This window comes from Drosophila simulans, chromosome 3L (assembly GCF_016746395.2).
Source record: "Drosophila simulans strain w501 chromosome 3L, Prin_Dsim_3.1, whole genome shotgun sequence".
NCBI lineage: Eukaryota > Metazoa > Arthropoda > Insecta > Diptera > Drosophilidae > Drosophila > Drosophila simulans.
The window spans coordinates 1,745,757-1,770,305 of NC_052522.2; the positions used below are offsets into that span (position 1 = coordinate 1,745,757).

The 24,549-nt window shown below is 50.6% G+C and overlaps 6 protein-coding genes across 10 annotated transcripts; 3 read left to right on the forward strand and 3 right to left on the reverse strand.

The window, feature by feature from the left end:
• Positions 1-6: 6 nt before the first annotated feature.
• Positions 7-16,848, reverse strand: LOC6736408 (spectrin alpha chain). 4 transcript variants are annotated; one of them, XM_039294180.1, is made up of 9 exons: positions 16,711-16,848; positions 10,514-10,598; positions 6,404-10,454; positions 6,006-6,101; positions 3,301-5,224; positions 2,637-3,240; positions 2,429-2,458; positions 926-1,526; positions 7-851 (listed from the first exon to the last, which is right to left on the reverse strand). In XM_039294180.1, the coding sequence occupies exons 3-9, from the start codon at positions 10,391-10,393 to the stop codon at positions 723-725; spliced, it is 7,374 nt and encodes a 2,457-aa protein (XP_039150114.1). In that variant the 5' UTR covers positions 10,394-10,454; positions 10,514-10,598; positions 16,711-16,848; the 3' UTR covers positions 7-722. The 4 variants fall into 4 exon arrangements, with proteins under 4 accessions (XP_039150114.1, XP_039150116.1, XP_039150115.1 ...); XM_039294182.1 differs by lacking the exon at positions 6,006-6,101; XM_039294181.1 differs by lacking the exon at positions 2,429-2,458.
• LOC6736409 (protein disks lost) lies at positions 11,158-16,834 on the reverse strand. The gene is made up of 2 exons (XM_016170453.3): positions 16,711-16,834; positions 11,158-15,029 (listed from the first exon to the last, which is right to left on the reverse strand). The coding sequence occupies exon 2, from the start codon at positions 14,942-14,944 to the stop codon at positions 11,222-11,224; it is 3,723 nt and encodes a 1,240-aa protein (XP_016029915.1). The 5' UTR covers positions 14,945-15,029; positions 16,711-16,834; the 3' UTR covers positions 11,158-11,221.
• Positions 16,849-17,022: 174 nt separating the features above from the next.
• LOC6736410 (hsp90 co-chaperone Cdc37) lies at positions 17,023-18,839 on the forward strand. The gene is made up of 4 exons (XM_002083246.3): positions 17,023-17,246; positions 17,307-17,510; positions 17,708-18,367; positions 18,432-18,839. The coding sequence occupies exons 1-4, from the start codon at positions 17,214-17,216 to the stop codon at positions 18,702-18,704; spliced, it is 1,170 nt and encodes a 389-aa protein (XP_002083282.1). The 5' UTR covers positions 17,023-17,213; the 3' UTR covers positions 18,705-18,839.
• A 44-nt stretch (positions 18,840-18,883) lies between these two features.
• On the forward strand, positions 18,884-20,138 carry LOC6736411 (dnaJ homolog subfamily B member 13). Its single transcript, XM_002083247.3, has 2 exons — positions 18,884-19,878; positions 19,938-20,138. The coding sequence occupies exons 1-2, from the start codon at positions 18,894-18,896 to the stop codon at positions 20,051-20,053; spliced, it is 1,101 nt and encodes a 366-aa protein (XP_002083283.1). The 5' UTR covers positions 18,884-18,893; the 3' UTR covers positions 20,054-20,138.
• A 116-nt stretch (positions 20,139-20,254) lies between these two features.
• Positions 20,255-23,678, forward strand: LOC6736412 (patj homolog). The gene is made up of 2 exons (XM_002083248.4): positions 20,255-22,199; positions 22,260-23,678. The coding sequence occupies exons 1-2, from the start codon at positions 20,649-20,651 to the stop codon at positions 23,322-23,324; spliced, it is 2,616 nt and encodes an 871-aa protein (XP_002083284.2). The 5' UTR covers positions 20,255-20,648; the 3' UTR covers positions 23,325-23,678.
• LOC6736413 (protein JTB) lies at positions 23,570-24,393 on the reverse strand. Of its 2 annotated transcripts, none has more exons than XM_016170452.3 (2): positions 24,297-24,393; positions 23,570-24,246 (listed from the first exon to the last, which is right to left on the reverse strand). In XM_016170452.3, exon 2 carries the CDS (start codon positions 24,184-24,186, stop codon positions 23,728-23,730), a length of 459 nt encoding a protein of 152 aa, XP_016029917.1. In that variant the 5' UTR covers positions 24,187-24,246; positions 24,297-24,393; the 3' UTR covers positions 23,570-23,727. The 2 variants fall into 2 exon arrangements, with proteins under 2 accessions (XP_016029917.1, XP_016029916.1); XM_016170451.3 differs by having other exon boundaries at positions 23,570-24,236; positions 24,297-24,375.
• Positions 24,394-24,549: the final 156 nt, after the last annotated feature.

Genomic DNA, 24,549 nt, shown 5'->3' on the forward strand with positions numbered 1-24,549 from the left:
CACTCATTTAACATATTTAGACATGCAGCAATATATTTATTTTTGCAATTCACGGATTGTAAATATACGTCCAATACAGAGGCAAATATTTATTGTTTTGTTTTTCTTCGTTTTTTTTTTTTGCTTTGAAAAAGTTTACTACTTTCGTTTCGAATACACGTAGAAACTGGAGGAAACATAAAAGGCTGGTTATTATGCAATTCTGGGTAGCAAGAGTATCTTAAACTTTTTGGTATTTCAATTGTATCTATGTTCGTTACAAGTTACAGACATTCAATATGGAAAATTTGTGTGCTGTTCGATTACTGGAAGCTAAGCTTTTTTCTGCTCTTCAGGCGCAAGTTGCTCAGATTACTGTGACAATATTCTCGATTACATATCTTCTTCGGCGACCTGACGCGTAGCCAATTCTCAAACTGAAACGTCCAAATCTAAGATACTTTCTCATTGGGGTGTTGATAAATAAATGCAAAAACTAGAAATGGTTCATAGTCATGTTGATAAATATGTATTGCAAGGTGCTATTGTTGATTTAAGGTTCATTGTGGCATAGGTTCTTAAATAAGCATTAAACTGTTTGACTTAGAGACTAAATTATCGAAAATAATGGTGTAAATATATATTTTTGTTTGCTTTTTTTTGTGTTTTGTTGGTTTTTAGAAATATACTTTAAATTGTAAGACATATGCTCAGGCGCCACTAAACAAGACAATAAAGGCTCTTTAGTTCTGGAACAGCGTTCGCGTAAAGTCTATGTAGTCCAGGGCATCCTTGATGGGCTGGCCAGAGCGCGGTTCCGAGAAGGGTTTCATGCGCTGCACGCAGTAGTCCGCCATGTCCTTGGTGAGGTTCTGTGGCAAGAAAGCAAAGATGTTAGAAGTGGCATGGGCTAAAACTTTTCGTAATCGAGGACTATTGAACTTACGCAGTAGAGCTCCTCCTTGGTGACGTAGGGGCGGTCGGCAGCGGTGATGGCGCGGAAGGCATTCTCGATTTCCTCGTAGGATTGAACGTTCTCCGTCTCCTTGGAGATCATGAACGCGATGTATTCCTGCAGGGAGACGTAGCCATCGCGGTTGGGGTCGACCACATCGAGAATTGCTTCGAACTCCGGGTCGGGCTGTCCCTCCTCCACCATGGGCAGGTCGTAGCCGAGGGCGCGCAGGCAGGACTTGAACTCCTGGTGGTTGAGCTTTCCGCTCTTGTCCTTGTCGAAGTGCTTGAACATCATCGAGAACTCCTTGAGTGAGTCCTCGGAGACGCCGGAGTGGTTGCGTGCCTGGATCTGTTGCTCTAAGTTGTGCTGCATCCGCATAGACAGCTGGTCAAGCTGATCCCACTGTTGGGCCAGGCCAACCGTCGAGTGTTCCGTGTAGCGGTTATCCAGGATAAGGTGCTCCTCCAGCAAGGCTCCCAGCTCCTCGATCTTCTTGAGGTCAACGCGACGGGCGCGCACCTCGGTGGCCTTGACACGAAGCGCCTCCAGTTGCTGTTCCAGGGAACCGGAGCCTTCCATCATGGACGTTCTGCGAAATTCGCGATGTGGGGATTGGTTGAGAGTTGGCGGATAAAAAGCGTTCGTTAGTAGGGCACAATATCGAGTTAGGTCTCAAACAAATCGGAACGTTACAATGATATAATGCAATAAGAGAAGCAAATCTTGTTAGAGGGTCTGTTACGGGCAGCGAATATTTATCTGGATTTTCTGGATTCGGGCTTGCAACTAGTTTGTCTTCCCTTTGTTTTTCGTTTGTACATATTTACACGTGTCGGTGGGAATTTGGCGGGCCCGAGTGTTTTGAACGGTTTTGGGTCAGGTTTAGTGTAGTTAAGATTGGTTGTTCTTTGAGTTCAGCAACTAATAATGACGAAAGTTGTCTAATTGCTAGAAGCGAGTTAAAATAAGAAAAGCGCCAAAGGAACGTTTAAATTGTAATTGAAAAATGCTACTAGATTTGTTTAAACTCTTCGATTGAACGGAATAAATATGAACATAATTTTTGTTTTCGATTGCTACATATTTCTTTATGCTACAACAGTATTTTGATCTCGATTCGCATGCTAAAGAGTTCAGATTCGTTAATTTTGAATAAGATTAGGTGAGACCAAAGGATTAATGGAGAATCGAAACAGTACGTTGACGATATACACTCAGATCGGGATCGGGTGGGTCAGTGCTCTCGCTAATGCAACTAACTAAAACTAGGCCTTAGTCGTCGCTCAATCTTATCAGTGTGGCTATATACGAGTATTTACAAGCCCTTCGCTCAAGGGGCAAGCAAGAGTTACGGAGAACATGGCCATTCCCAAAGGTTAGTGGAGGCGCAGCGAGATTGGGAGCACAGCTCCAATGCGAGTTAAGGAACCAAAAAGATCACAACAGAAAATAAGAGTTCAAACGCAGAATCAAGCCTGCTCGCTTAATTACCCTTGACGGTTATAACCCAGCATATAATATCTAGAAAATAGAATGGATCTTTCAGTTACGTAGTATTTCATGGGGTTAGAGTCGCGACCACGAGACTTGTTTTCGGACTTGTGTGGATTGGGATGGGTACATGGATTCGATCCGAATAAAACCAACACACTTCTGGATGGAGTATCCCACATTGGGGAAAGCCTTAGCCCCCACTCACCTTGTCTCTGTTAGCCACTGGTGGAAAAGATTGGCGTGCTTGGCAAACTCCTTGCGCAGCTTGTCGTTCTCCTCCTGCCGCTTGGCCTCCTTGGCAAGTTCCCCATCGCGTTCCTCTATGATCTTTTGCAGATTACGCCAGGTCTCCTCAAGAGCTTCCATGGTGAACCACGTGTAGGGGTTGGGTCCAACATTAAAGCTCTTGATCTTCTGGTCGAGTGCTGCCAATGCCTTGAAGTCAGCTTCGGCCGACGAAAGGGACGCCTGGAATTGGGCATGGGCGTCGCGCAGGGCGCGGATTTCTTCGATCGAATTGCAGCGAACAGGATCTGTGAGATCCTCCTCGGCATTTTCGAACCAAGAATTGAAGGCCGAAGCTTTCTTGGCAAATGTCAAGTAGAGTTCCTCGATCTGGCGGAACTGCTCCTGCATGGCCAACAGTCGATCCTTGCGCGTGTTGGAGGCGTCGCGCAACTTCTGCCACCTGGCAATCACGTCTCCGTGACGCTTTAGGATTGCCGGCGACTGGGCGTGGCTGGCATTGATCAGTTGGTCCTTAAGTGCCGTGATGTTGTGGATGCCCTCCTGCTCGAAGGCATTGAGACCTTAACAGATGGCAATCGTTATTACAATGTGAATTAAGACAAAATCTCAGCTGATCTTACCTGCATCGAATGTCTCCTGCTTGGTCAACAGCGTCTGCACGGTGGACAGGTCGCGTCCGAACTCATCGGAGCGCACATAGTTCTCCTTGTCGTCGATCCAGCTCTCGACCACATCGGCCTTCCACATAAACTGCAGATAGGCCGAGTTGTCCAGCAGGGCTCCCTTGCGGCGGGCAGCCAGGGCGGACAGGTTGTCCAGTTTCAGGCGCAACTGCTGGCAGCGTTGCGCAATGGACTCTCCGTGGTGGTTCTTGGCCTCCACCAACTCACTGCCCTGGTCGCAGATCAAAGAGCAGCGGTCCTTGTGGGCAGTGAAGTCCGTCTCGAAGGCGTCGTGCTTCTTCAGTAGACCCTGGACGGCGGCCATCGAGTCGCCGTAGTCCTCCACAGAGAGCAGCTGTTGCTTCTCGGTGATCCAGGCCTCCTCCTCCTCCACCTGAGCGAGGAATTGCTGATAGGTCAGCGACTCATCCAACTTCTGACCTCGCGTAGCAGCCAGGTTCTTTAGCTCGGCCCAGGCCTGGTTGAGAGCTTTCAGGCGCTGTTCAATTTCGGGCACACCGAGATTGGACACGTCCATGAGCTTCTCGCCAGCCTCTTGCACAGCTTGAATGGCCGGCTCGTGAGAGCCCAATTCGGCTTCTAGGCGCTTGTGCTTCTTCTTGAGGTTCTGGACACCGGTCAGATCGCGACCGTAGTCGTCGGAGCCGACAAGCAGCTTCTTCTCCTTGATCCAGCTCTCTTCGTCGGCGATGTCGCGGAAGAATTGGTGCAGGGTCAGAGCCTCGTTGAGACGGGCTTGGCGATGGGCCGCCAGGTTGCAGATGCGCTCGTAGCGCTCATTGATGCTTTGACGCTTCTCCTGGATGCCGGCAGTATCGAACTGGCCGCTCTCCACCAAGGAATCGGCCTGGTTGTTCATGTCCTTGATGCGGTCTTCGTGCGCCACGATATCCGCCTCGACCAACTGATGCTTCTTCATGAGGTTTTGGACAGAGGCCAAATCCTTACCAGAATCCTCAGTGGTCAAAAGACTCTCGACCTCGCCCAACCAGAAGTCCAAATCCTTGACAGCAGCGATATAGGTGCGCTGCTTGTTCGCCTCCTTCAGCTTCAGCGACTTCTCGGTAGTCTTATGGGTCAGGTACTCCCACTGATCAGCGATCTGCGTCAGCCGCTTCTGCACCGCGTCCTCCGACCCGCTGCACTGCTTCTTATCGATGAGGTTTCCGCCCATGGCTAGCACGCTCTGGATGCGATCGGCATTAGCCGCCAGCTCCGCCTCGAAGGCCTGGTGCTTTTGGTGCTTCGACTGAATATTGGCCGGGTCCTTGTAGCTCTCTTCGGTGGCCAGCTGCAGCTTCTCTGCGATCCAGTTCTCAATCTCATCGGCATCGCGCGAGAACTGCTGCAGCGTCTGCTCGTCTCCCAAACGGGATCGCTTTTCGATCAGACCCTCCTTGAGATGGCGCCAGCGCTCTAGCACTTGCTTGCGCTTCTCGTCCACCAAATTGGAGGCATAGTGGTTCTGGGCGATCAACTGATCCGCCACCGTCTGCAGAGCAGCAATCTTCTGCTCGTGGCCGTTAATGGCCTTGTCGAAGTCCTCGTGCTTCTTGATCAGTGCCTCCACGTTTCCGCCGGCATTGGCATCATCATCGGCATTGAGGAAGGCCTCGCGGGCTGACATCCAGGACTCGGCCAACTCGCAGTCACGCATGTAGAGCTGCAGATCCAAGTTCTGCTCCAGCTGCAGGCGGCGCTCGGTCCATGCCTTCTCCAAGTCCTCGCGGGCCTTGGCCAGGTCCTCAATTTTCTCCTTGATTTCAGGCGACGCATAGTGGTTGGCCTGCAGCAGCTCGTTTCCGAACTGCTCGAAGGCGCCGAAAGTTCCGGCGCGCGCATCGATCTCCGTGCGGTGTTCCTGGGGAAATTCATGGGGAAATCAGATTAGTTTGGGTCATGGATTTTGCTTTGGTAACGCCGTGTTAGAACAACATTGCAACGCTGGCAGGCTGGCCATTGAGGATCGATTGCTGCAGCGTCAAATTAGTCAATAGTAATAAACGTAGAACGAAGTTAAACTGAACAAATCGGTGGATAAACTGGATGAAACGTGAACGGAGCTTGGATGTGTGACGATGATGAAAGGATGGCACAGAAAACTGTATAAGTTCATTAGGTTATACACGTGTAAAGCTTTAAAGATTAGTCAAATCACATTTTTAATTACTTGTAATAAATAGATCTCAAATGTTCAACATAAACCAACTGATCGAATCAAAGTTCACATATTCATCAAAAATGTATTTTTTAAGTTTAATTATTTATATTTAAAGTTCTATTTTCAGAAGACCCATTCTCGCGAATGCAGTAAACTTTATCTGGACACTAGGAATTGAGTGATATGTGCTGATGAAGGCCCGATGTGTGTAAGCAATATTAGATAAGATAACAAGAAACCGATTGAGTTACTAATAGAACACAACGAGTGAGTGTAAGGGAAAGCTGAAGCCGTAGATATGGTCTGATATTTGTACATGAAGGGTATTCCCACTGATCGACATAAAGATAAAGAAGGAATTTCGTGTACCCTCTGATATGAATTGGAATGGATGATACGAGTATGTGATAATCACAGGCGAGCAACACATAAACACAACGAAACACGGATCTGGGGAGATGGTGGTAAGCGAAGGAACTACCTCGTCGCCGGATGGAGATGCGATGCTGGAGGTCGAGGCGGCGGCTCCAGGAGCCGAGCTGATGCCCAATGTGAACCCAATCTCGGCACGGCGTGCCTGCGATAGGTGTCGTATTTGTTTGATTGATTGTTTATTGAGGAGTTGGAATGTAGAAACACGACCATGATGGGGATTTGGATGTTGTCATGAACCGTGAACCGTGGCAGTTGTTGTTGTCGATTGTTTGTTGTTCGTTTATGACATGACACGAACCAAAAAATCAAAACCAAAAAGACAGGATATAGTCAAGAGATGTAAAAATATAAAGGACCAAACAGTCTGCATTTTAAACATGGCTTAGACTTATCAAGGAGATTCCAGTTAACGTGTGTATTTATATTCCTCAACGAAATCCATACCTGATGACGCTCGATCAGAGCCTCGGCTCCTGTGACATCGTTGGCCAGCTCGTCGGACGTGACCAGGCTCATCATCGAGTTGATCCAGGCCAGCAGATCGCGGTAGTCGCTGAGGAAACGCTGCAGATCGTACGAGTCCAGCAGCTTCTCCTTGCGAGCGGTGGACTTGGTGATTATCTGGTCCCACATCTCGTTGATCTCCTTCTGCTTGGCATAGGTCTGCTCGGCGGTGTCCGGGTGCGACTGCATCAGTCTGTTAGCGGTTTCGTCCAGCTGGCGGATCTTGTCCCGCAAAGCGGCCAAGTCGCGTTCCACGCCCTCGTGCTTGCGCTGCAGAGTCTGGACACTACGCAGGTCCTTGCCCAGGTCGTCGTTGTTCAGGGCATTGGCCTTCTCAGCGATCCAATCCTTGGTCTCGTCAATGTCACGATGGAAGCGTTGCACCTCATGGGCGGAGCCCAGTTGGCTGGCCTTCTCAGCGGTTAGGGTCTGCAGGTTGTTCCACTTTTCGTTCAGGTCTTGCATCTGGGTTTGGATCTTCAGGGCGGCCTCGGTCTGACCTAAGGAAGTCAGCTGCACGGCAATCTCGTTCATGTTGGCCAGACGCACTTCGTTGGCCTTCAGGTCGTCGTTGAAGTCGTCGAACTTCTTCTGCAGCACCTCCACCTCCTCCAGATCCTCTCCCACAACATCAGCGATCTGAGCGTGGTTCTCCTTGTCTCGGATCCACTGGGCCAAGTCTGCAGCCTCGCGAACAAGGACGTAAGCCTTCACAGTCTCGTTCAGCTTGTTCTGGCGCTCGCGGGCGAGGGCCAGCAAATTGTCGTACTGCGAGTTGATCTGGTTCTGGCGCTTGGCAATCGAATGATTGTCCACTAAGTTCTGCTGCGAGGCGCTCAAGCCGGCGTCAATCTTCTTGATGTAGGCGGCCGGGACGAAGCCCTGACGGTCGTTGACCTCCACCTTCCACCAATCCTTGTTGTTCGAGTTCAGCAGGGTCAGAACATCGCCCTTCTTCATCGAGACCTCACGAGGGGATTTCTCCGTGTAGTCGTACAGGGCAACCACGCACTCCTTGCCGGTGATGTCCACTACAGGGGTCTCCTGCTGGCGGCAGTTCTTGGCCTGCTCCTGCAGTGCCTGAATGGTGTTGCCAAAAGCCTCTAGATCGGAGACCAGAGCCTCGTGCTTCTTGAGCAAAGCCTCCGAGGAATCCTCGTCCTTACCATAATCACTGCCAGTTGCAATCGGTTCTTTTTCGCGCATCCACGACTCAGCTTCGTTGGCGTCGGCAAAGTACTGGTGGGCCTGGAGGGAGTCATCCAAATCCTGCTTTCGCTGGCTAGACTTCTCCTTCAGCGTGTTCCACTGCTCCTGGAGTGCCTCCAAACGCTGACGGATGTCGTCGCTGGCGAAGGGCTGATCCTTCAGCATGTTCTCGCCCGAACTGATCACATTCAGCAGCCTGGCCTCATGGTTGTTGATCTCGGCCAGCACAGCCTGGTGTTTCTTGATCAGGTTCTGCACACCAATCAAGTCACGACCGCGGTTCGTTGATGCGGCAATGGGTTCCTTCTCTCGGATCCAGGCAGCCTCGTCCTCCAAGTCGCGGAAGAGCTGCTGCACCTGAAGGGAGTCAAGAAGGTGTTGTTTCCTCTCGCCCATGGGTGCAGCTAGGGCGGCATAGCGAGCCGACAGATTGCCCTCCTTGTTGCGAATGTTGTCCGCGTCAAAGTGACCGGATTCGATGAACTTGTTGGCGGCCACCTTAATGCTCTCAATGCGATCCTGGTGAGCCATCACGTCAGCCTCCAGCAGGGCGTGCTTCTTCTGCAAATTCTGAACGGAGGTAAGGTCTTTGCCGTGATCCTCCGACAACAGCTGACCCTCGATCTCGCTAAGCCACAGCTCAATGTCCTCGATGGTGCGGTTGAACTGCTGCTGTTGGCATGCCTCATTGAGCTTAGTTCCCTTTTTATCGGAAGCCTGGACGAGGGTCTCCCACAGGACGACGATCTCCTGCATGCGTGTGTTGATCTGGTCGGCAGCATAGTGCTGCTTCTCGATCAGCTCGGTGCCCACGTTGGTGATGTCCTCGATGCGCGACTTGTTGGCATTTAACTCGTGCTCGAAGTTCTGGTGCTTCTGCATCTTACCGTTGAGGTTAGTAGGATCCAAATAGCTGTCATCGGTGGCAAACTTCAGCTTCTCGCTAATCCAGCCCTTGGTCTCGTCGCAATCGCGCTCGAACTGCTGGTAGCGGTTCGAATCCTCCAGCAATTGGCGGCGCTTGGACGATTTTTCCTGGAGAGCAGCTCGCCGGGCTAGGAGCATTTGACGGCGCTGAGCCACATCATCGGCGGCATAATGCTGACCATCGATCAGTTTGGTGGCAAAGATATCCAAAGCCTTGATCTTCTCCTCCTGAGCAGCCAGACTCTTCTCGAAGTCCTCGTGCTTCTTAATTAGCGCCTCCACAGAGTCGAGCGAGTCGCCAAGGTCCTCGTTAGCCAGGAAGGCCTCCTGCTTGGCCATCCAGGTGTCAGCCTGCTCCGTATCGCGGTAGAAAAGTTGCAGATCCATGCACTGCTCGTACAGGATGCGACGATCCTCCCACAGCGAAAGCAGCGAGCTCTTGTCATTTTCCAGAGCGGCCAGCTTTTCCTGGATTTCGGCGGCGGCGTAATGCTCACGCTCCAGCAGCTTCTGTCCAGATTCAGTGGTCAGCTTGAAGCTATCCTCACGAGCGTCGATCTCGCCCTTGTGCTCCTGGTGACGTTCCAGGAGAGCCTCTGCTCCAGCCACATCTTTGGCCAGCTCATCGGCAGAGATGATGGCCTTCATGCCATTGATCCAGGACACAAGGTCGCGGAAATCGGCGAGGAAACGGTGCAGGTAGTAGGACTCATCTAGCTTCTGCTTGCGCTCGCGGGCCTTTGTGGTGAGACTCTGCCAGTAATTGGCAATCTCGGCCTGTTTGTCACGGATCTGGTCACTGTGATCGGCGTGAATGGAACACAACCGCTGGGCCTCGGCTCCCAGTGTGGAAACCTTATCCTCCAAGGCGGCCAAGTCTCGCTCCACTCCTTCGTGCTTGCGCTGCAGCGCCTGAACACTGGCCAAATCGCGGCCATAATCATCGGACGACAGGACCACATCCTTCTCGGCAATCCAGGCGACGGTTTCGTCGGCATCGCGATTGAAACGCTGGATCTCGTGGGCTCCGAATAGCTTCTCTTGGCGCACAATAGCTAACTGCTTAAGGCGCTGCCAAGCCTCGTTAAGCTCCTCCTTGCGCTTGGTAATCGTGTCGCGCTCGGGATGACCATCTTGCACCAACTTATCGGCCAACTGGTTGACCTCAGTTACGCGATACTCCTGGGAGGCCATGTCCTTCTGAAACTCATCGAACTTGCGCTGCAGAACCTCTACATGTTCCAGGTCTTGGCCGAACTCGTCGGCGGTGACAAAGGTCTCCTTGTCCTTAATCCAGAACATCACCTCCTCGCACTGGCGCAGGAACTGCACCAGGACGAGAGCCTGCTGCAGCTTTAGACCCTTCTCGGCCAGACGGCTAAGAAGCAGCTCCCACAACTTGTGCAGCTCGTCAAGGCGAACCTGAATCGACTCGGAGGCAAAATGTTGCTGGTTGATCATCTCCTGGCCAGTGTTGTCCAGCGAGACAATGGCGTTGCTGTGCGCCGACACCTCCGCCTCGAACGCCTGGTGCTTCTGGATTTTGGCCTGCAGGTTGGTCGGATCGCGGTAGCTCTCCTCGCTGGCTGCCTGCAGCTTCTCGTGGATCCACGACTCCAACTCGTCGGCATCGCGCTTGAAGTACTGGAAGCGTCGCGAGTCCTCGAGCTTTTCACGCTTCTGGCGCGTCTCGATCTTGAAGTCATTGTAGCGGGACAAAACCTGCTCACGTCGCTCCTGGATGTCCTCGACTGTCTCCAGGATCTTCACCTCTTTGGGTGTAAAGTTCTCCATTTCGCTGGTTCGTTTACTTGTCTAATTGCTTGAGTGTTTCGTTCGTTTTGATATTGAAAAGCTGTAAAGGTGTTACGCAATTAATGAAAATTGTTGTTTTGGTTTCTTTGCTAACTTTACCTTAAGTTGCTCTGGGCGCTGGTTTGTTTTTAATTTAATACTGCTGCTGCTGCTTCCCCTTCATCAAATGTTTGACCGTGCCCAACTGTAAAGAAAATGAAGGGGGAACACTTAGTTAAATTCGGTTTAATCAGCTTCAATACAAACGCAATCAGTCAATTACTTAATTGTTGGGTCATTCGTAAATTGGGAAACACAAAATCATGAAACGGAATGGCTGACTAGCGTACTACAGGCTTTACTCTCCTCAACGTTGATGTTATATTTCATTCTTATTTCGTAATATTTTATCTCGCCGCGACTTTGTTCCCAAGTATTATTTAGTCGCTTAATGAAATTAATTATTTTTTTGAAGAGTTGTATGCAAATACCACCTTCTGTAAACTATTTAAACTTTTTGACTGGCTCGGCAACAATCGTAAAATTCTTATTTAGAATCCACTGCTGGTCGACTGTGGCTCAGGTCGATGATCACATCGATCGACAACCTCGTTCCCTTATGGTGGCCTCAGTGCTCGCACACACTAACCAAATTAAAAGCGCGAATGTGACGCATTCTCGCGCTGATTAGTTTCCATCAGCTAACGCTATCTTATCGGGTACATAGTGTGGACCCCGTTTCCATTCCATTTCCAGCAGACACATACAAAAAGGGAACACTTTATTCGAAACATAAAACGTTAAATGACATAACCAACAGTTTTAAACTTAAAAGTTATCCAGATCCCGCGATAAGTCGGCCAGCATCTCCATGAAGAGATGCGACTTGGCCTCGTCTTCGGGACTATCGCCAGAGGCGTAATGGGCCTCGGAATCCTTTCCGGACAGAGAGAGTTGTTGCAGAATGTCGGAAAGAATGCTCCACACTTTCGGCGACCAGTTCTCGGCAAAGAGCGGCATGAAGAGTTCGTTGAGATGATCGGCCCGTATAGCTCCCGACTGTAGCATGGATCTAAGGATCGCCTCCAGCATCCGAAAGTTGTCGGCATTGTTGCCCATCTCCTGCACAAAACTAATGCTCATCAAGCCGTCAAAGATTCCGGGTGAAGCTTCACTGGCCATGAGCTGCGGTGATCGCCACACCGAACAGCTGGCTGAAATTATATCCTTGTCGAAGAAATTCGGTTTTCTGGTGATGAGCAACTGGAGCAGATGAACTAATCCAGACCCAATGAGGTGATAGAAAACAGTGGGCATTTGAGGCAACAGGACCGCTTTTTGGGCTTTTCGAAGCAGCTCGGCCAGATCTTCTTGACTGCCCACATATTCTGGCCGCAAGCTGAGGCAGTGCAACCACTGCTGGAGCTGATAGAGAAACTCCGACAGGCTGAATCCAATATCCGGACTGAGCTTCAGCTCACTGGACCCGCCGCCACCTGTAGCTGCTGCATCTGCCTTGTTCCTATTGGAGTTGCACACTTTGGTGGCTAACTCCTGAAGGTCGCCATGATAAAATGTAGACTGAAGCACGCTGGACTGGAGCCACTGTTGCAGCTGAGTCTGAGCTTGCACCCGGATTAAATGAGCATATGTAGACCGCAATACCGCATTGGTGCTGGCGGGCAGAAGGGCCTCCAGGGAGTGCTCTATGCGCCTGTCGAGCATTTGGTGCACATACTCCTTCCAACGCTGACACGCCTTCTGCCTGGCATCTTGAAAGATCTCATGCAGCTTCTGAAACACCTCCTCGCGCATCGTGGATTTAATCTCGTTGACTTTGGCATCCGCCGACGCCTTCGAGGGGAGCAGAATCTCTTGCTGGGCGTCCTTGACGACACACTTAAAACTGCGCTCCGTGACGAACTCGATCAACCTCCTGGTGGACGCGTTTTGGGAATGGAGAAAGGCATCGGCCAATTTGCGCTGCTGCTGCTCCGCGGAACTCAATTCGTTAGCCACTATCGCGTCCTTGGAAATGGAACTGCTGTTCTGCTGCAACTGCTCCAACCGAGTGGTTATGTACCGGAACCGCCCACTTCTCGCTTGTCTGGAGGGCGTGATGCTCACCCGGAATTCCTGCAGGAAAGGGCAAGCCACGGGCAGAAGTTCGTCCAACAAGGGGGCGTGCGATTTATCGTGACACGAGAGGCCCTTTAGGCAAATATCCACAATTGACGAAATGCTTCCTACTCCGGCTTCCTGTGCCCGGTAATTGTAGTAGCTACTAACCAACTCCGGCTGTTCATCCAAAAGCCATCCAATGCAGCTTCTGGTTATGAACACAGCCGCGGGTTGCAATTTTTCCATACGTATGTCGGCATACAGACCGTACAGCAGCTCCAAAGTGGCCACGGCGTCCGGAAGGTGCAGGCTGACCAAGTCGAGCATCGCCAGGTATTGAACTAACCACGGAAGCGTGATCAGCAGCTTGCCCTGGCGCATGGAACGTTCGAGAATATCGCGGAGACTGAAGTCCGGACGAAAATGGTTACGAAGATGCAACTGCTGTGGAGAAAGCTGTTGCGGCGTTGGGTTTCCATGTTGCGTGGTCCCGCTGAAGGGCATCACAGTTACGTAGCCCAAGAACTTGGCCAGGATTAGCATGTTGGCCATGGCCTGGACGCGAACGATGTATGGTCCCTGCTGAGCGGACTGCTCCTCGGCAACCACATCGTCAGTCAGCTGGAGCAGATCAAAGGTGGAGTCGTTGTGACGCATTAGGTGCACAAAGAGCTCCAGCTTCAGGTGCACCAAAAATGCCACCGAAGAACATCCGGCGATAACGTCGCGAAAGAAGGCCTGCGTGCGGGGAAACTGATCTTCTACACTGGAACTGGATGTCACCAAGCGCTGTGCCAGTTTATTGTGCCTGAGGGGATCCAGCTTTAAGCCCAGTTCTTCGGGAGATTCGGTGGTCTCGGTAGCGGAGATCAATAATTGGTTGACAAATAATTTTGCCAAGTGCGTCATGTTAACTGGGTGCTCCGATGCCTTAAAGATATCCATAATACGGGGCCCTAGTTCGCTGGGAAAGTTGAAAACCCGATTCAGATGACTCACCTCCCACTGCTTAAAGGCTTTGTAAAAGAGGTCCCTTTGGGACTTGAAGGCCCCGAACTCATTCTGCGAAGGAAAGTTATCCCGCGAGTCCTTCTCCACGTGATAGTACACATTCTGCTGTGAGGACGAAGAGGTGTCCATAGTGAAGGGTGTGTTCAAATCCTGCCTCTGTTGACAGTGAGTTTCCAATTCTTGGACAACTCTTGGCGGCAGCAGGCTCAATCTCTCGTTTTGTAGCAAGACACTCAAAGTCCTTTTGTCAAGCTGCAGAAGTAACCTTTTCTGGGTCTCCAGCAGTTTGGCAGCAAAGTATACACAACTTTTGTGCTGGGTGAGTTCCTCCAAAGCACTGTGTACATCTGATTTGACGGGTGATTGGCCAACATCTCGCACATTCAGCAGATGGACCACAAAGCTAAGTTCACCTAGTACGTTGGGCACCAAATTGAGGTCCATCAACAGGCTGTAAATGGTTGACAGGAGCTGTAATTGATTGGCATTGGCCACACCCTCCAAGCTAAAGGCTTCCTCAGGGAAAACCTCATCTTCGGTTGTCCTCTCCTGTTGACTGAAATTCACAGGCGCTTCGCTTTTGATTTCCTGCTTTTTGAGCAACAGGAACTTGCGAGCCTCCATTTCTAGGGCCGCTTCCTGGCTCCTATCAAAGATTTCGCTGTTTTGCGAGATTCGCCAAAAGTTATTTTCATTGCTAAAGGAACTGGTGTCCCCAAAAGAGGAGCTGGCCGAAACATTCTTGCTGATGGTCATGGGTAAGACACGTCGCCGCGGTTTGGATTGCGGTGTGGCTCCTGCTCCAGTTCCTGAACCCAATGCTGAATGTTGATTTTGCTGCTGTTGCTGGGGGGTGATCTTTTTCTTAGATCGCTGATGGCTCTGGATAGGGGTGTTGACCAGAAAGTTGCCCAAGCAGATGCTGTGCCCTCCTCCTGCTCCTCCGCCGCCGCTTCTGTTGGGCGTGCTGCAGAACTGGGCGCCACTTCCTGGCGTTGATCTTCTGCCCTGCGGCTGCTGACGAGCCGGAGGAGTATTCGAAATGGAGGTCATACTGCAGCTGCTCCGGCTATGGATCGAGGACTCATTGAGCTGCTGCTGTTCCTCCTCCTTGACCACATCGGCGACCGGCGGCTTGAGCTGATGGATGGGGGTCAAGGGAAACACGGGCGTCTCCGAGTTACGCGAATAGTAGTACTGTTTTGTGCTTTTACGCAGTGCACCTATAAAGTAGGTGGCGAAGTCCTCCAGGGTGCAGTTGCTCTGGTTATTACCCTTGCTGCCCTTTTTAAAATAGGCGACGAACTTCTGCTGCAGCTGGTGGTGCGGCACCTTCTCCAGTTGCTCAAGCAGCTGCAGCAGATGCCTCTCTTCCGGCTTCGTCATTTCTGTATCTGCCGCTTTGAGCTCTGCGGTCATGATCCGGTGATCTATTTTCTGTGCCTCAGCTCGAGCTATTTTCGACCTTTGGCCCTCCTCCAATCCCTCTCTCCCTTTTGTTTCCCTGCAACGGAAGAGGAGAGAAGGGAAATGTTGGCTCGGCTTTTGTGGGTTTCGTTTTCTAAGTTATTTTTAGACTTGTTTGGATGGGTTGAAGTTGCAGGATTTTCTGTTTTTTTTTTTTTTTTTTGTTTAAACAGTATTTTTTCACACACTAAACTAAGTCAACGTAAACGACACGAAATATACTTAGGTGACTTCATCACCTGTTTTAAATGATTTAGTAATTTAATTTTGGTTATAAGTAAGTTAAATAAAGTTATAGTTAGGCGGATATTAGGAGGAATATATTTGTAGGTCAGGTTTGGAAAAACGCACATATATGCTAAACAAATTTGTAAAGGTATTTACCTAAACAATAAAAGAATAATATGTTATAGTAGTTTTCTAAAAGTATCTAGATATTGCACCAAATTTTTTTTCTTAAGGAATAATTGAATTTTTAAACTGAGTGATAGCCCATAAAATACCATTTCTAATAGTTTCCAATTATCAGTGCTAAAGTGATCCCAAAAAAGCAACTCAGATAAGAAAAGCAGGGAAATATCTGAAATTTTCAGCTACACTACACAGAAGGTAAAAATAGTTAAGATTGGCCAAGAATGATTAATAGAGAAAAGCCAACGAGTAAATTCTTGTCATTAGGGTAACATGAAATACAATTAGCACTAAGATAAGGAAATCTGTAGAATCGCCCCTTTAGAAGGGGTCAGGTCAGCAGAGTAAGCAATGACATCATTTTGGGGAGAGGGTGGGTCAGCATGCAGAGAAACAAACAAACAACACACTTTGCCACAGGAAATTGAAATAAATCAGAGGGAGATGGCAACAGCCCAGGGCTTGGCAGCCATACAAAGTTGGGGCTCACATACAAACACACAGGCAGGCAATTTAACTGTTTATCGCGGTGGCAAACAAAAACAACAACAGAAACGGCAAGTGCGAGAGATCCCACCTCAAAAAGAGAGCGAATAGAAAGAGACGGAGAGAGCGAAACATTAATTGAAGTGTCTATCAGAAAATAGCAGAGGATGACGTAATGCGTACGCTTTGGAATTATGAGCAATCAATGAAGAGGCACCAAAAATCAACTGGTACGAAAGAGTACTACGAACACGGAATCGCCTGGCGAGCAAACAAAAATATCCTATGCAAACACAGGCCTTCAAGAAAGTCAAGGACATTTCCCCACCCAAAACAGGTTTTGGCAAATGTAAGGCAAGCACTTTGCTTTTTTTTTTACTCGTACTTAAATGTCTCGCAAACACAAACAAGCAAAGAGAGGGAGAGTGTGCTCTCCCGCTTTCTCTCTTCTGAAGTTGCCGCACCACCACCACCGCCCGATGACGTACACACACACAGCGTTCTCTACTCCTGCGTAACCGCACACACACATGCACAATTGGAGCACCAGATACTTTTTCTTAAGTTGCAATTCGAGTCTAGAATTTTGAAAGAAATTCCAAATTTCCATGACTAATCCAGCACTGGCATTGCACGGCATAGCTTTTCAGTTATGGCCAAGACTTTTCTCTCACTTTAGCCCCGTTAATTGGATTTTTGTGTTGCCTTCGAGGGTGTGGCGTTGACCCGAAAAATTTTCACTTTGCACGCACACCGAATTTTAATTGCATTTTGAACCCAACTAAAAGTGAGCTACGGACGAAATCGAAGGAGAAACTTACACTCAGATGACAATCTAATTGTTCACAGTAAATTTGTTAATTTAACTATTGATTTGCAGTAGTTATTCGTAATTTTCACGGAGCGCCTCTATTTCACGGGACCGCAGTTTTTTTTCAATATGTCGGCCGATTGGCGCAGAAGATTGACATCAATATCGCGATTTCTATCGATGTCAATCGATTTTAAACATAGTTCTTATTCTGGTCGCTTTGGCGCTTTAGTCATGTCGGTATTTTTATATTTAGTAGCGTAAGCCCACAGGCCATAGATGTAAATAAATTAAAAACAACAGGGGATTTGAAATCAATCTGGTTTACACCTGCATGACTACTATTTCTTAGCACGGCCCCAGAGTAAGCGGGGCTTAATTTGGTATTATTCCGCAATATCACCGCGGTCACACTAATTTCCAGAGCAATCCAAAAAAAGGAAGCAGCCGAAAAAGTACAAAAACCTGCAGCATTTACATTCAAATATAAATCCGAAGCAAAGAAACAGCAAAATGGTGGACTACAGCAAGTGGAAGAACATCGAGGTGAGCCCACTGCTGGGTGCCAACCCAAACAGTCCTCCTAATCGGCACACTTCCTTTCAGATTTCGGATGACGAGGACGACACTCACCCGAACATAGACACGCCTTCCCTGTTCCGCTGGCGGCACCAGGCGCGCGTGGAGCGCATGGCGGAGATGGACCACGAGAAGGACGAGTTCAAGAAGAAGCGCCAGAGCTACCAGGCGCGCCTCATGGACGTCAAGGAGCGGATCTCAAAGAAGGATGGCGACGAGGAGGCTCTAAAGGTGGGTCTTTGCACCGGATGCACTGCTCACTTGTTGCTGATTAGCCTGGGCTGGGAGCTGGGAATTCCCTATGTTCTCAGTCCATCTAATCCGGACTTACAATTTATTCCTATTGTCAAGCTTAAGATCGACTATCATCCTAAGTGGCCATCCATCTTGCATCGCAATGTTTAATCCCTAATTTGTATCGCCTACAGAAAGAGCTCGAAAAGATCGAGGCCGATGGAAAAGAGCTGGACCGCATCGAGAGCGAGATGATTAAAAAGGAAAAGAAAACACCCTGGAACGTGGACACCATCAGCAAGCCCGGCTTTGAGAAGACCGTGATTAACAAGAAGGCCGGCCGCAAGGCGGATGAGAATCTGTCCGAGGAAGAGCGAGAGCAGCGCATGAGGCAATTCGTCAAGGAGAACGAGAAGCTCTGCAAACAATATGGCATGCTGCGCAAGTACGACGATTCGAAGCGGTTTCTGCAGGAGCATCTTCACCTGGTGGGCGAGGAGACGGCCAACTACCTGGTCATCTGGTCTATCAACCTGGAAATGGAGGAGAAGCACGAGTTGATGGCCCACGTGGCGCATCAGTGCATTTGCATGCAGTATATTCTGGAGCTGGCCAAACAGCTGGACGTGGATCCTCGCGCCTGTGTCAGCTCCTTCTTTTCGAAGATCCAGCACTGTCAGCCCGAGTACCGCGCGCAGTTCGACAGCGAGATCGAAGGTTTCAAAGGACGCATCCAGAAGCGTGCGCAGGAGAAGATCCAGGAGGCGATAGCCCAGGCCGAAGAGGAGGAGCGTAAGGAGCGCCTCGGACCTGGTGGTCTGGACCCAGCCGATGTCTTTGAATCCCTGCCCGATGTACGTTCTAGTGGTTCGCTGTTTGGGAATTACTTGGCTAACTTTTCATGTATTTGCTCCGCAGGAACTAAAGGCCTGTTTCGAGTCCCGCGACGTAGAGCTGCTGCAGAAGACCATTGCGGCCATGCCCGTGGACGTGGCCAAGCTGCATATGAAGCGTTGTGTGGACTCCGGCCTCTGGGTGCCCAATGCCGCTGACTTGGAGGGTGACAAGAAGGAGGAAGATGACTCGGGTGACGTCGCCGGTGGCGAGGAGAAGACCGACGATGCCAAGTCGGAGAGTGCGGCCAAGGAGGAGCCCATCTACACTGGCGTCAGCACCGAGGACGTTGACTGATCGCCGTCACTTTTCCATATACACCATAGCTATAATCTTAATGTACTGTCCACAAGCATATTTCATCCATAGCCAGATCCTGCGTCAGTTAAGTTATTGTATATAATTTGAATAAATTCTCAGTAACACGTCAAACATTCTGTGAACACTTCTGCCAGCTGTTATACGCTTCGACTCCGAGTAGAAACAATGAACCGGCCGGAGCTGGACTACTACGCGGTGCTGGATCAGCCCAGAGGCGCCTCCAAGGAGCAGATTACTCTGGCCTACCGCCGCCTGGCCATTCGCCTTTGCCCACATCGCGACAAGAAGGACGAGCAGGACTTTGTGCCGCTGGCCCAGGAGGGTCGTCTCACGCACCTTTCACCCATGGGCGAGCCCAGGCAGTGGGCCTACGTCAACATGGCCTTCGATGTGCTGGGCAACGATCTGTACCGGGCCATATACGATCGCTATGGCGAGGCAGGTCTGTTCGAGGGCGTCATGCTGCCGAACGGATACTTTCCGCCCTATCAATACGACGGCGACCACATGAAGGTCTACGAGCGGGTCTTCGGTAGCTACTCGCCGTATGCCAACGTGATCGATGCGATCTCCAATCCACCGAGCTTGTACGCCACGCGCCAGCATGGCATTGGGGTGCGTTCCAAGGACGCCAGCACGGAGAGGATTATCGAGCTGTCGCTGGAGGAAGTACGCACTGGCTGCGTCAAGCTGATGAACGTGTGGCGCCAGGAGATCGTGGACGCCAAGGAGTCGCGGATGGAGAAGCGCAAGCACACCTTAAAGCTGAACATTGCCCCAGGAACCACGGCCGGAACTCGCTTCTGCTTCAAGGAAGAGGGCGATCGCTATCCGGCCACCATTCCGGGTGACATTATTTTCATTGCCGCGGACAAGCCGCATCCGGACTTTGAGAGGAGGAACCAACACGACCTAGTCTATAGGCAGTCTATTGGCCTATGCCAGGCCTTCACCGGCTTCACGTTCTTCATTTGCACGCTAGACCGCCGTCAGTTGAAGGTGGTCATTACGGACGTAGTGCAGCCGGGATACACCAAAGTGGTTCCCCTCGAGGGACTGCCCAAGTGCCGCAATTTGGATGCAGTTACGGCCATCAAGGAAGCCAACAAGAAGGTGGAGCAGTTCGGGGATCTCATTATAGAATTTGATTGTAGGTTTTCCTTTTCGTTTGGGGGTTTCTTTTCTGATGTTTCTCTGTTTCTTCTGCAGATATCTTTCCCAAGTACTTAACTCCACATATGAAGCATATCACTCGCGAATTCTTCCGCGAATTCCGCAAGCTCGAAATAGAGCTGGAGGAGGAGGAGGAACGTAACATGGTTTGATGGCAGACACCTTATTGTTTTTCCGTATTTGGAACACAGTAAATTGTGCGTACAGAGGAAATAAATTCAAAATTTGTGTTTAAAAGGATTGGTGTTGTTGGGTCCTTTAGTATAGCCATATTATAAACTACATTTAACATTAAAGTTAAATTTGCAGATGTAACGGTCGAATTTGAATTGATTTTGAAAAGGTGGCAGCTGTTCCGATTATGTCGATTGCCTATCGATGTACAACACAGACGCTCGGCAACCCTGTCCATCAGCTGTTCGAGAAAAGAAAATGCATTTGGCATTCCATTCCAGAGATAATTAAAAATCAATTACAGCAGCAGCAGAGCAAGTGGCCACGGAAAAGAGTGCATAGGAGTGGGTAAACACCTCGCTGCATCCAAACGGCACAGTAACTGCTCCGGAGCTGTCCCACTTAGAGCCCAAGTCGGATTACCCGTTTTGCAGTTTAGGACAAAGTGTGCCAACGCCACAACGCCCCCACCCAGAAGTCCATAGAAACGCCAGCGGAAGTCGGATAGAGACGGGGACCACGCTCCACTGACCGCACCGCGCACCGCTTGCTGACCACGCCCACTGACGCAAGATGCACCTCAGCGCGGATATTTCCAGCGCCCTTCAGCAGATCGAGGCTGTGAAGAAGGGCATCGATGAGTCCGACGACCCCAAGCTGCAGATGCAGACGGCCGAGAGCCTCAGCACCATTCTGGGCATCCTGCAGGATCCCGTTTTCCGCACCATCGTCCACGTGCAGGACTCGCTGTCCGAGCTGAACGCTCAGCTGGCCCAACATCCGTCCATGTTGCCCAACGACTTCGACATCGATGTGGCTGGCAACCTGGTGCTCAGTCTGAATGGCGGCGAGGTGATGTACGACTTTGACGAACAGCGCTCCTCCTCGCACTCCCATTCGGCTCCGGGCAGTCCTGATAAGCCCGGCGGCGTCGGCGAGGAGCCGCGCCCGCACAGCCAGAACTCTAAGGGAGCCGGAGCGGCGGATCTCTACGCCACGGATTACGCCCAGATCCAGGCCATAGAGCTGGTCAACGATGGCACGGGTCTCGGATTCGGCATTATTGGAGCTCGCAACTCGGGAGTTATTGTAAAAACCATCCTGCCCGGTGGAGTAGCCGATAAGGACGGACGCTTGCGCTCGGGCGACCACATCCTCCAGATTGGAGACGTCAACCTGCATGAAATGGTATCCGAACAGGTGGCTGCCGTGCTGAGACAGTCTGGAACCCACGTCCGCCTGGTGGTTGCCCGTCCCGTCGAGCAGAGCGTGCCTACGCCCCAGTACGCCCTGGAACCGGGCACTGCTGTGGTGCCCACGCGCGTCCTCGTCGATCCTGCCGAGCTGGAGCGGTACCTCATATCTACCGGCTATCCGGAAATCTTTGGCGAGAGCTCCACGGCCTCCACTCCGCAGACCACCACGGAAGATGATCGCTTCGTTTATCGCGGCGAGACATCCATGCTTATTGATCCAAACATCGACCTAGAGGAATTGCTTGCTCTTCCTGAAACGGAGAAGCTTCAGGTGGAGCTGAAGAAGGATGCCAACGGCCTGGGCATCACAATTGCCGGCTATGTTTGTGAGAAAGAAGAGCTGTCTGGCATTTTCGTAAAGAGTGTCTCGCCCGGTTCAGCAGCGGACCTGAGTGGTCGCATCCGGGTCAACGATCGCATCATTGAAGTTGACGGCCAGTCGCTACAAGGCTACTCCAACCACCAGGCCGTAGAGCTGCTTAAGAAGTCAGGTCAGGTGGTGAACCTGCGCTTGGAACGTTACCTGAGGGGCCCCAAATTCGAGCAGCTGCAGCAGGCCATCGCTGCGAATGACAAGCTTCCATCCAGTGCTCCTGGAACGCCTTCAAGGGCTCCCATGCCCACGCCCGTGGCAACAACGTCCTCCGCCACAACTACACCATCACGCAGCATCACTCGCGAGTTGGAAGAGGAAGCCTTACCAGCGCCAGAAGCCTTCATGTCCACTCCGCCGTCGGTCACCACAATGACCACCACCACATTAAGCTCATTTGGAGCAGGTAAGCAACTGGTAGCAGTAAGGGACTCCCTAGACGGCTCCACGAAGATCATACCCACGGAAGTTGTACCCTTGGCGGATAAAACAGAGGTGAGTATTAGCTAACGGGTAACACAGCAGCAAACCTTAAAGCGGATTAACATGTTATAGGCCAAGAACAGCGGGGTGATCACCCGACACAAGTACTACACCGATCCGGAACTGTCCGACGACGCCGAAACCGAAATTATTCGCAAGTGGCAGAAGATTGTGGGCTCCGACGTGGAGGTGATTGTGGCCCAGATCAAGAAGTTCGCGGTCGGCGGCTTGGGGATCTCCTTGGAGGGAACCGTGGACGTAGAAGGAGGGCGCGAGGTACGACCCCATCACTATATTCGTTCAATCTTACCTGATGGACCCGTTGGCGTGAATGGAGTACTCCGCTCTGGCGATGAATTGCTGGAGGTAAACGGCGAACGGTTGCTGGGCATGAACCACCTGGAGGTGGTGGCTATACTCAAGGAACTGCCGCTGGATGTGCGCATGGTTTGCGGTCGCAACAGGAACAGCTCGCTTCTCCCATTCTCTGATGACACGCTGAAAAAGCTGAGCAACAACTTTGAGAACCTGCTGCCTGCTACCGACCGCCTGGTGAAGGCCAAATCAGATGGTAGTCTGGCCACCGCGGGCTCCGTGGCCGATGGAGATTCGGTGGCTGCCGCCGCTGCTTCGTTTAGTAAGCTGAAGTCGCGCTCCCTGGAACCACTAACCGGATTGGCTATGTGGTCGTCCCAACCGCAAATTATCGAGCTGGTCAAGGGCGACCGCGGTCTGGGCTTCTCTATTCTGGATTATCAAGATCCGCTGGATCCCAACGACACGCTGATTGTAATCCGTTCTCTGGTCCCTGGAGGGGTGGCGCAATTGGACGGACGCCTTATTCCCGGAGATCGACTTTTGTTTGTCAACTCCATTAACCTGGAGAACGCCTCGCTGGACCAGGCTGTGCAGGCTTTGAAGGGTGCTTCGAAAGGAGTGGTGCGCATTGGGGTGGCCAAACCACTGCCCATGACGGACAACTCCCTGAAGGCTTGCAGCAATGCGAGCACCACCAGCGAGGAGACCTTGGACGCACAGCCATCGCCTCCAGCCTTGCCCACAGTTGCTCCGCCCGCCATGCAGCCCACTGCCTCCTTGGGAGCTGAGCCCGACCTGATTCCCGACTGGCGGAACTAGGGAACTATAACGAACAATTTCACACATTCCAAGCATCTGAATCTTTAAGCCTGCTTTAAATCCAATCAAACGCGGTTGCTAACTAATGGATTAGTTAATCGATATTTTCTACGAATATGAACAACAGGCGGTAGAATCTGCCAGTTTGAAAGGATGCCAGAAGTACAGGAGCGATTGTTATTACCGAATCAAAATGTTATGAATATTATTAGCGCCGAATTGTGTTTGTCCCCTGAAAACAAGCATTCCACAAGTATGCAATATATTAAACCCCCTAGTATTAGCAAATGAATTTTAACATGGTATTTCCAGAGTGTATGTACTTAAACTAAATTAAATAATGTACCTTCCGTACGGTCAATGAGTATCACTTGGGGAAGGGAATCGATGATGGGGCGGAGGGCTATTGGACCCGGTTTAGCTGTCGCTCGATTCTCATGTAGTTGCGCCTGGACAGGACTCGATCGCGGGCATAACTGACCAGGTAGCTAAGTAATCCGATTACAAAGCACGAGACCTCAAATTTCAGGAAGTTCATTTGCTCGATGAGCGCCACTCGGTCGCAGCTCCTGGTAACGATCTCGCCGCTCTGGCAGCGCAGCACCTCCTTGTAGTGCGTGTGGATGCAGACGCCCAGGCTGCGGCTGACTATGTCGAATTCGGAGCACGGGTGGCACTCCTGCACCATCGTGTACTTTTCATTCCGCCAGCAGGTCGAGTTGTCCTCGATCACGAACTGTGGCTCTCGGCGACGAGGCCCATCTGCCGCGTAACGAGATTCCACGAACAGGACGAGGATGGTGACCATCGTTAGGGCTCCTAGTCCAAGGAGCATGTGGTGGCGCTGACAGTTCTCGAGCATTGTGAAGGCGGGCAGCTAACTCTCGTTTTGGATCAAGGGTTTGAAACAACCTGGAAGAACCTATTTATGTTCAGCAGGTGGATAACTCCAAGACATATGGACGGGATTACTCGTAATCCTATTGCTATGCTTTTTCCCACTATGAAATCAGCTTTACTGTGTGACCAGGCGAGAGTTTATTTTTGAACAGCCGTCTTTGGAACTAGTTCTTGCTTGCCATTTCAGATAATATATAAAAAAAATATTGAATTATTGCATAGCTTGCAATTTGCAATTGCAATTTTGATAACGCGATAACTTAAGGGAGAAAATAATATTTTTCTAGGAAATCTTATAAGCCTCTTGTTCCGTTCCGATTCGCGC